This window comes from Panthera uncia (assembly GCF_023721935.1).
Source record: "Panthera uncia isolate 11264 chromosome A3 unlocalized genomic scaffold, Puncia_PCG_1.0 HiC_scaffold_11, whole genome shotgun sequence".
NCBI lineage: Eukaryota > Metazoa > Chordata > Mammalia > Carnivora > Felidae > Panthera > Panthera uncia.
The window spans coordinates 60,948,238-60,958,803 of record NW_026057578.1 but is presented as its reverse complement, the minus strand read 5'-3'; the positions used below and the strand labels follow the sequence as shown (position 1 = coordinate 60,958,803).

At 60.6% G+C, this 10,566-nt stretch overlaps 1 protein-coding gene across 1 annotated transcript; it reads right to left on the bottom strand.

Annotated features, from left to right (window-relative positions):
• Positions 1-395: 395 nt before the first annotated feature.
• Positions 396-10,210, bottom strand: SEMA4C (semaphorin 4C). The gene is made up of 15 exons (XM_049651409.1): positions 9,841-10,210; positions 7,654-7,802; positions 6,048-6,196; positions 5,609-5,671; positions 5,337-5,435; positions 5,138-5,234; positions 4,899-5,015; positions 4,642-4,793; positions 4,383-4,558; positions 3,921-4,065; positions 3,607-3,829; positions 3,360-3,472; positions 2,282-2,439; positions 2,122-2,192; positions 396-1,996 (listed from the first exon to the last, which is right to left on the bottom strand). Exons 2-15 carry the CDS (start codon positions 7,760-7,762, stop codon positions 1,167-1,169), a joined length of 2,502 nt encoding a protein of 833 aa, XP_049507366.1. The 5' UTR covers positions 7,763-7,802; positions 9,841-10,210; the 3' UTR covers positions 396-1,166.
• Positions 10,211-10,566: the final 356 nt, after the last annotated feature.

Below are 10,566 nucleotides of genomic sequence, written 5' to 3'. Positions count from 1 at the left end.
CTCCCTTTGGCCAGAAGCCAAAGCTGGCTTGAAGAGGCTGTGGCTCTGGTCTGGTTCCCAGCCTCACAGCTACCACTGTGGGAAAACACTGGCGCCTGGGCTATTCCCCGACTGGAGAGGGGCACAGGCAGGAGGGTAGAGACAATATTAGGGGCAGCTGACCCAGAACTATAGGGAGGTGAGGTTCGTCCAGCCCAGAATGTTTTAGCCCAAATGTCTTATCCCTACCACAGTAACATTGTTTTCTCGATTTTATTTGTCAATATAAAAATACTCAAATATTTACAACAAATAAATACGCGGGGACACAATAAGTTACACTGTTAGGAGCCCTCCTCCTAGGGCTGGGAGAGGATATGCAATATCCACAGCATGCCCACCCTCTCTCCTCCCTCCCCCTCCCCCCACACAACCTTTCCCAGCCCCATAAGGGAGGACATGTATAAAATACCACTGAACCCCAGGGCCAAGTGGGAGGCCCCTCCCACCCTTGCCCCAAACACACAGGAGAATCCATCTCCCTCCCCCCACCCTGAAAACATTCACAGCCCTAGGAGCAGGACCAGGCCCACCCCAGAGCCCTGGACCCCCCAAAAGGAGCACAGCACCCTGCCCAGCCCACCCCCATATGTACATCGCTGCCCCACACTGGGACAGGTGGGGGTAGGAGAGGCAAAGTGATACAACCCCTTCCCCTTCATAGCTCCAATGACTCACCAGGAGGACCCCCAGGCCAAGGGAAGACTTGACAGAAAAAGGAAGACTATCACACACACACATACAGGCACACACACAGAAACAGAAAGACTATGTCACACACACACACACATGCACACACCCACATACACGTACATATAGATACAAACACACCCACATCTCCAACTTCTGCCTTGAAAAGTTTTGGCTGCTGGGGTCCCATGTGTCCGTGATTCACAGCCCCTCACAGAGAGGAGGAAGATGCCTTCTGCGAGGCTGGTGCCCTGGTGAGCCACACCAAGTGGCAGTGCCCGTGCTGAGCAGAGCAGGTCCTCATGGCCGGACGGGTGCTGGGCAGGGTCTGTCCCAGGCCGAGCAGGTGCCCGTGCCATGTCCCTGAGGTAGCTGATGCCTGTGCAAAAGTAGGAGCTGCACCTCCCACGCTGCCCCTGTGAAGCGGTGGGGGACCCTCATACCGAGGACTCCTCAGGATTGGAGTCCGGCAGCGGCTGTCGCTGCTGCAGTTTGCGCCTCAGTTCATCAGCGAGCTCTGGCAGCGGGTGCCCAAGCCCGCCGCGGTCCTCCCCTCCCAGCTGTAAGCGGACGTAGCCATTGGCATTTGAGTTCCGCCCGCCCCCCAGGTGAAGCCGGGTCGGAGAAGGCAGGGGCTGGCCGGGGATGCCTGGAGGTGGAGAAGGGGGCCCGCCCCCGGGCTGGCAGCGAGCGTGTCCAGGCACAATCTTGAGGGAGCCGTCCGAGTAGTAGTAGCCAACAGGATCCCAGAGTTTCTCATCAGCCTCAGGGCCAGGCCTGAACGGGGGGCTGGTAGGCTCCTTGGGCAGCTCCAGAGGGTACACCAGGGTCCTCTCCGCCGCCTTGGCACCTTTCTCCAGTTCCTCCCGCAGCCGCCGGCGCAGGGACAAAACAAGCAGCAGCAGTACCAGGCACACGGCCCCCAGGGCCACCACAGCCAGCCACACCAGCCCCAGGTTTTCCAAGGGTGCCCGGGCCTCCAGGGTCACCGATGGACCCGCCACCACAGCCACCAGGTAGCCTTCAGCAGCCAGCCGCGCCCCCTGCTCCTCTGAAAAGCAGTGGTAGGCCCCGGCGTGGCGGGGCTGGGCAGCCATCACAACCAGGGCCTGTAGGCGGGCATCATAGAGGAAGGAGCCGGGCTGTTCGGCAGGCAGGTCCCGGCCCCCAAAGGTCCAGCGGGCATGGGCCAAATTGGAAGAGAGGCGGCAGGGCAGCACCAGGTCTGTGCCTGCCACCACGGTGATGTTTTTGGGTGTGAGCCTGACTGCAGCAGTAGAGAAAGAGAAAGCAGAGTTAGCACAGGAAACTCAGGGCCACGGGGAGATGCAGACATTCCAGCTCTGGCCTAGGGCCCGTCCTACTGGGAGAGGGACAGAAAAGACAGCTCACCTTTCTTATTGCCACGGAGGTTACAAATGCCTGAGGTGTCTGAGACTGTCACGTGCTGGATCAGCAAGGACCTGGTGGGGGAAGCAGGGTCTATGGGCATCCTGACGCCAACCACCCTGCCCTTCATCCCTGGTCCTAGCATGTGCAGAGACCCACTCACCCAGAGTGGCCACCCACGGTCACACAGTGGCTGGTGTTGACACTCCAGGCACAGTAGGGGTCCCGAGCGAGGACGCAGTCTGCGCAAGAGCGGTACTTCATGCAGTCAGCCAGGGGCAGCTGAACCAGCTGAGAGCGGGAGCCTGCAAAGAGAAGCTTCTGCAAGAGAAGCGAGGCACAGGACAGTCAGCCAGGCCAGGACATGGCCCAGGGGCAGCTTGGACTGCTACATGAGAGCAAAGGGGCAAAAGGAGCCAAAGCAGGAAGAGGGAAGTGCTGAATTCTGAGGAGAGAAATCGAAGGACCAGAGAACACGCAGCGGGCTTATTACAAGCCATACACAATCCTAAGCACCTTATAGATGTGACCTTCTTAGATAGGAACAGCAGAACCACGAGGCTGAGGAATATAATCACACACACGCACGCACACACACACACACGCACACACACTCCAGTACAGTATAAATAGTTCAGGAAGTGTGTTTTCCGCTAGGCCTGTCAGCCTTCACAATAGCACGAGCATAGCATAAGGTGTTTTCCTCTCTTTGAATGGTGACTGCCAATCTGTGTGTTTCTTCAACTACAGACTTTCTTTCTGCCATTATTCCATGTTCTGGAGAACAATTTGAGCCACGATAGTTGGTCAAAGGCAAGCACATGAAAGTTCAGGGGTGTCACAAACAGACCAGAAGGGGAGGGTAGCACTTTGGGGAAATGGTGAACGGGTTGGGACTGGAGGACAACTGGCAGCCAGTAGGAAAGCATCATGAGCGCATCATAACAAATGCAGTCCAAGAGGCCCGACCAACAGTGGCACCATCAGAGAAGAGGCTGTACACAACCTCAAGGGGTCCGAAGGAAGCGTGGAGAGCAGCTGCCAAGGCCCAATGCTGGGAACACAGCCCCGTGGGGACCTGGCTATATATAACGCCCGCGGAGCACAGATTCCGTGAGCACTCGTTTCCTGGAACTTGCCCAAGCTAAGTGAGGTGTGCTCGAGTGCCTCCCCACCCCTGTACTGGCCAAGCAAAGGACTAGGGAAGGTGTAGGGACAGGTGGGTGGGGCCTGATTACTACCTTGCTCCGGGATAGGACCAAGCTTTCCACAGGCTCCTGGTCAAACACCTGTAGCTCCTCGATCAGGTGGACCCAGGGCCCCAGGCTCACAGCCTTAAGCAGCCAGCCGTCTCCTGTGGGGGTTGAGGGAGGACAGGCGTAAATGAAAGGACACGGGGCCCCTGGGGCATCTCCAGATCTCCTTGCCCCAGACACACAGGCCTTCTTCCAGCCTCCAGTAGCCATGCCCACATAGCCACGTGCCTACCTGTGCCAATGAACAGCACTGTATAGGTGGCTCCATCAAGTCCTGTAACCCGGTCAGCCACCAGGTGGGTGAAGTTGGTGTCCTTCTTCACAAGCAAGGGCCGGCCCCACCGAGGCCCTACTTGCTCCTCCATCAGTGGGTGCTTCTTGATGAAGTTGAGGGTGTTATCAGGCAGCTCTAGAGAACTGGTATAGCCATGGCGTCGGTGCCAGTTGTTGATGCACTGGGGAGGAGTGAAGGGGGGAGAGCTGTCAGCATGTGGGAATGGTACTGCGGCTGAGGGCAGGAGCCCATCCCTGCTCTGGAGGACTCACCGAGCCTGGCCGTGGGCTGGGTACTGGGTCAGTATAGCGGCCCCACTTCTGGGCTTGCTCACGGTACTCCTTGTAGGGACCCTCAAATACCCTCTGGATCTCTTCCAACTGGTACTCGCAGACTGCTGACAGGTCCACATCGCCCCTGTGAGGACAAGGGAGGGACCCCGAGTCAGGCGTGGTGCCCACTTTACTCCAGCTCATGGCAAGTACCGGGAAGACAGGGACCAGCACAAAGCAGTCGTGGGCGTGTGCAATGTTGTTGCCAGCTTTAATATACCACTGGGGGCAGGGCACTGTGCATCTCCCCCAGGGAGGCTTTGAAAAGGGGCAGATGCCCAACATCTTCCTTGGCTTCCGGTCAACTGACCACTTGGACTTCACCCAGAAGACTGTACTCATCAACCATCCCTAACCCACAGATCCCTTCCTCCCACCCCTAAGGATTCCTGGCCAACTCACCATCGTGCACGAAAAACCCCAAAGAAGGTGGTGTTGTGCCAAGAGGCATCCTGCAGGGTGTGCAGTGCCTGCAGTTGGTTGAAGTAGAGCTGCCAGTCGGGGGCAGAGCACACCAGCCTCGCCTTCAGGAACGTGGTCCACTTCCTCTGCAGGGTCCGTGCACCCCCCATGTCGCCCTGGCAGATGGCAAGGGGACACTGCCAGTCAGTCCTGCCAAGCCGGCAGGGCTCCCAGGGCTCACCACTGCAGGACTCCGTACCTTGCAGACTCGGGCTACCCGAGCCACCACCTGTTCCGCATAGCAATCATACTCCACTGCCCGCTCACTGAAGAAGAAGTAGACCTTGTCGTCGTCCCCTGTGAAGCTGCCCACACTCTCTGGTATGTAGGCAGAGCCTACAAAATGAGGTTCTACAGGAAAGAGAGAAGGGTTAGCAGGGGAGGGGGTCCTGGGACCCTTGCAGGGCCCCCCACCCATGGCTCCCCCTGTCCGCACGCCAGTTCCTCCAGGCTCACCATTGAGCCAGAAAGCCAGGTATTCTGTCTTCATGGAGTGGTGAGGCCCCATGTTGCGTAGGATAACAGGCTCTGTACCTAGGAAGTTGTTGAGCGTGGCCGAGTACAGCTCGCCATCTATGGGAGACACATGATCAGGTAGACCAGAAGTGACGTGAAGACACATTCGGGACACACAGCCCCAAAGCGAGAACAAGTTCTGGGGGACTCCCCAGCCTGCAGCGGGGACAGCCACTCACCCACAAGGAGGCCAGTGTGGCCCTTGGCTGGGTCATAGGGACATTTCCCCTTCCCATCCTCAAACTCTCCACGCTCCAAAGTGAAGGTAAGCATGTCCTAGGGGTAGGGAAGAGACGAGGAGGAGGAGATGCAGGAGTGCCCGGGAGGGAGTCCAGAGAAGGGCAAGGAAGGGGACTGAAAGGAGAAAACAGCACTCACGATGTAGGTGCATTTGGGCTGGAAGGCGTAGGTACCACAGACGTACAGATGGGATGTGTTGTAGGGCTGCAGGAAGCGGATAAAGTTGAAACACTCCGTCTGGGGAGAGAAAAGCACCCAGTTAAAGTATGAGGACCTGGCACTTGGCACACAAAAACCAAGAATGGGTCTGGGACCAAGGGAGAGGGTGGGGGTGGGGTAGTCAGCATGCACCACGAGGCCTGGCCGGTATCAGGGGCTCTGGCTTTCCTGGTGGTATCCTGAGCACTCACCTGGTTACTCTTCCCTTTCTGGATACACTCGGCCTTCTTCTCAGCTGGTGCCTCCCACGAGATCTAGGAAGAGGAGGGGGCACATCAACATCCCAGGTACACACTGAGCATGTACCACAAGCATGGCCTGTGGCAGCCACATGGGGACACCAAGTGAGGACACACAGACCCCATTCTTTGGGACAGAAGAAGAGGACAGAAGCCCCAACCCGTCCCAAAGCTGTAGGTGGGGGAAAGCAGCATGCCCACTCTGCCAGGAGGTGGACCTGGACACTGAGCAAGATTTCCACAGGGGAGAACAGCATAGGGGCAGCAGGGTTGAGGGGACAGCTTGATCAAGCAAAGCCCCCCTTTGGGCCCTGCCACTCTCATCACTCCTGTGTGCCTCCCGCTCCCAACCACCCCCATCCCGCCCCCCACCCCACCCCCCGCCTCTCACCGCTCCTTGCAGCTCCAGCGCCTCCACGCTGAAGGCAAACAGGGCCTCCCGGGCCCCCACATACAGAAGTCCTGTCTGCTCAGTCAGGGTCAATGTCAGGAAGTCCTGGATGCCCGTTTGGGAGAACCGCCGCACTACTGTGGCCAACTCTGCAGGGACAAGGGGGTAGTGAGCAGGGTGGTGAATGGGAAGGCCTTCCTGGAGCTCCAGGCATCCCCCTCCCCCCAGAATTAGCCTTCCTCTCTACAGTGGTCTCCTGGGCCCAATCACCCCTGTTCCCACACTGCAGCCAGCACCCCACAAGCAGATGCCAGCCAAGCACCCTGACTGGCAATAAAGGGCCTTCTTTAATAGCCTTTTGGCTCTAACAGCTCCACCCAAGCCTCCCTGGCCTTTCCCAGCCTGGGAGGAGGCAAATCTGGGCTGGTAAGGAGGAAGGAAAGATATCTCAGCCACAGCTTCCGGCCAGAGGAAGCCATCAGACTGATGGCCCTTACTCTCAGGGTCAGCAGCACCTCTGGCTGCTGAGCTGGGCTCTTCCCTCTCCCAGCTTCCTCTGCTACTGCTTCCTTTTTCACTGCCTGCTACCCACATCAGGGTCTGGCCAGGCCCTGGCCCCTGATCCAGTAGAGCAGTAGGTACAGAAGTTGTAATCACTCCTTGCCTTTGGAAACTCTTCACTCCAGCAGGACCTAAATCCAGGCTGCCAGAAAAACGAGAGCAACTGGCTGCTGGGACAAACAGGGATGACAGGAAGACTTAGTTGGGGCTAGGAGGTCAAGCCAGGGTGGTCAAGGGAAACCAGAAGCTGGGGACCACAGACAGAAACTGAAGCCTTGGGGCTGGGAAGCCTCGTTGTCATTCACCATGCAAAGTACTACAATATTAATATAGTCACAGGATTCCTACATCAACCCCCAAAATAGCTGCTGACCTGTCCTCAGGGTCCCCCTAAACCAGTCTTAGTCTTTTGAGCCAGACACAGGCTGGCAAGGGAGGGCTTCATTAGCACCCGAGTGGAGCCTGTGGGAGGTGAGCTCATCCCAGGTCCCCAGAGCACAGTGATGATACAAACACCTGACATCATCTCTTACTACAGGTGTGTGTGCTCAAAGGACTGTCAAGTCTGCTGTCCCCCCATGAGCACATGCATAAACACATCCAGGGCCACCAGAGGGCACAAGTGTCAGGGCAGCAGAGGGGGTCTATTAGGGTTGATAAGGGGGCTCCTGGGGGCAGAGAGCTAGAAAGACTTTGGGGAAGGGGGTGACACTCTTTGCTTTATGCCTGTCCTGGCTCAGTTTTGTCTCTGTGGGCTCTCAGTGTAAGCGCTAGTTCCAGAAGTAAAGCATGGAAGAGTGATAGAGAATGGTCTCTCTTCTTGCATAACAGGACCAGACAGGTCCTGTCTGAAGGAGAGATATCCCAGGACTCCCAGTTCTGGGTCCCTGGGGTCACTCACTCACATTTCTTAGAAAGCTGTGTCTGATACATTGGTGGGTTTTGAGCCCAATAACAGAATAAAGCTGGCATGATCTAGAAGCAATTGCTCTTCTCCCCCGAGTAGTCCCTCCTGGCCTTCCTCCTGAGGACTTTAGGCACTCACCCCCAGAAGATACCGTCTTCCGGGGCACCAGGTTCCACCACACCTCAGCCCCAATGCCCAGGCCCCACAGCCCCACTGCCAGCAGCCAGACAGCCCAGTGTGGGGCCATGGCAAACGCCCCGGCTCTAAGCTCCAGGCCAGCTGCCCTGCTGGGGGAAAAGAAAGGGTCAGAATCATAGCCAGAGAAAACAGACCGGAAGGGGGCCCACACAAGCCCATGCCGGGGAGGCAGTGACAGGCTTTCCCAGGAGGCCCCTGGATTCCCCACTTGCCCAGTCCTCGGAGCAAAGACCTAGTCCCCTCCCACACCTGGGTCCAGCCCCCACAGGTTTGGAAGGAGCTGGGGTCCCCCAGAGGGGAGGAGAGGAGCTGAATCAGCTGGAGGAATGGACACTCCAAGAAGCCTTCTCTAGCCCCCAGGCTCTCACCCACTCCCTCTCAACAGGAAGTTGTTTGAGAAAATAAAAAGGGGGCCCCCCTCCCCCACACTCAGGCCTGACAGATTTGAGGATTTCTTAAAATAACCTCTGGAAGCAGGACCTGCCCCCACTAGGGCTCCAGCCAGCCCCAAGATGTACTTCTGGCACGCAAACCCCTTGGCAGGGTGAAGGGGCATACGGTGGGTGGGCGGTGGCAGAAGCCCCCCAAGGAGGGAGACTTAATGCAGCAGGCGTGAGAGGGTCCCGGCCCCAGCCTCTCCCCTCCCCCAGCGCAGACAATAGCCAGGCAGAGCCCCAAACACCGGTTCCACATCAGCACGGCCGAAGTGGGGCCGGGAGCCGAAGGGGCCCAGCTTCCCGAGGCCCCTTTGTTGCCCAAGAAGGGAGGCAGGAAGTGGGTGGGATGGGCGTGGAAATGACCCGGGCCTCATCCTGTTCCTCGCACAGCCTCCTAAGAGACACTAACCCTCGGGCTGAGAGGTGGCGGGACAACAGAGCCGGCTCCAGTCTAATCAGGAATCTCCCCACGACGCTCTCAGGCGGGGGCGGGGGGAGACGAGGGGTGGGTGGGGAGCGCGAGAGGGGTTCCTCTTCGACCGCGGGGGACGCCCGGTGCAGGACAGGCGCCTGCTGCGCTCCCCCAGGATCTGACAAACCTTCCCAACTCAGGGATTGCGCCCCCGGGACCCCAGCCTGGGCAAGCCACCTGGATTAATTTCTACTGCCCTAGCCCTCCAGTGCCAGGTACAGAGACACAGAATCTGGGGACCTGCTCACCCCAAAACAAAGGGTACCCGCCAAGACCTCGTCCTTGATCACCACCGCCCCCCCCCCCCCCGGATTCTCCCCTCCCCCAGCTCCCGGGATTTGAACGCAAACAAAGCGGCGGCGCTGGGAGCGTGGCGAGCCCGGCCTGCGGACGCCCCCTGTCGGCCCAGTATCCCAGCACTGGAAGGGCGGGGGGCTGGGGATACGTTCACCCCTCCCTCCTCCGTCCCCCCAACACACCCCCAGCCTTCCCTCTGCCCCTCACCCTAGGCGAGGGCCAGACCCCGCGGCGCGCTCGGAGAATCGGCCAGCACACTGGTTCCCCCACCCCCAGCTCTTCCCAGGGCGGGGAAGCAGGGGCACGGCTGGGTGGGGGCTGGAGGAGCGCGGGGCCCAGGCGGTGCGCCCCCCCACACTCGCCCACCCGGACCACGGGTGGCACGAACAGGGCTTCCGCGGCTGCAGGGTGAGCGCTCCTGCCGGGGACTGTGCGGCCCGGCTCGGGTCGGGAGCTTGGCTTTCCAGGACAACCCGCCTCCTCAGCCTGAGCAGGCGGTCGGGCGGGGGGCCGCGGCAGGGAAATCCGATCCCACAACATCGGCCTCAGTCCAAGCCCGCCCCAAACTTTCCGTCGGGGGTGGGGGAGCAGGGGGCAGCTCGGGGGCCTGGAGAGGATCCTGGCTGCCGACCTGACAGCAAGGGGGACCCCTGGTCCCATCAGCCCCGCTCCCCCTGACCAGTCTGCGCCTCCGGACGCTATGGCTGCGGGCACTGCTCGCCCGGCTCCCGAGCCCCCGCCTGGCAGCCCGCGGGGGGCGCAGGAAGGATCTCGGACCGACAGCTGTCCCCGCTGCTACCCCTCCCTGCGCCCCCAGACTCAGTCCCTCGCGCGTGCGGCAGCCCCTGACCGAGTCGGGGGACAAAGCGGCGGCCCCGGAGCCCTGGCGCTCCCGCCCCGCGCTATCCTGGCCTCACTCACCTCTTCTTCGCGGCTTGAATCCCTGGGCGCCGCCCTCGCGTTGGGCTTGGATCACGGTCCGCCCCTACCCGCGCGCCACCGCCCGCCTGCGCGCGCCCGCCCGCCCTCCTCCGCTGTCCCCTCTGCCACCGCCCCTCGGTCCCGGTTCGGCTCGGCGCCCCTGGGCTCGGGCTCCCCGCGCCACCGCGCCGGGCGCCGGCTCTTTCTCCAGAGCTGCCGCCGCTCTCCGCCCCCTCCCCCCTGACGTCAGGCGGGGTGGGAGGGGGTCGAGCGGAGACCGGGGGCGGGACGCTAAGGCCTGCCCCGGAGGGGGCTGAGACCCGCCGCGACCCGCCGGTCTCCCACCTCCCCGCCCGCGGGCTCCGACCCCCGACCCTCCCCGCGCCCTGCCGCCCAGCGCCTCGAAGTCGCGGACTGCGCCACCGCGCCGGGAGGTGGGGCGGGGGAGGGACTCCGGGCATTGCCTTAGGGGGATCGGACTCACCCGGTCTTTCTGAAGTGTCCCCTAAGGCCAACTGCGGACTGGGCGGCCGGAGTCAGGAACGGGGTTGAGGGGCTCCCCACGCTGCAGTTGCAGGAACGAACGCGAGCAAGCCACCTCGCAGCGAGTATCCGAGGGAGGGGTGCAGGAGAAACCGAGGCTCCTCTTCAGGGCGGACCTAAGTGGTCTCTCTTTTGCCCCCCAGTTCTACTTCGTTTCTTGGCCCCAACGCCCACTGGCCCCCC

What these genes read in the sequence shown, in the direction of transcription:
- SEMA4C (XM_049651409.1), bottom strand. Translation starts at nt 7,762, where the DNA reads ATGGCCCCACACTGGGCTGTCTGGCTGCTGGCAGTGGGGCTGTGGGGC. An exon ending in GAAGACGGTATCTTCTGGGG is followed by an intron (nt 6,197 to 7,653) that starts GTGAGTGCCTAA and finishes TTGTCCCTGCAG; the next exon opens with AGTTGGCCACAGTAGTGCGG. An exon ending in CCAGCCCACGGCCAGGCTCG is followed by an intron (nt 3,830 to 3,920) that starts GTGAGTCCTCCA and finishes ACTCCTCCCCAG; the next exon opens with TGCATCAACAACTGGCACCG.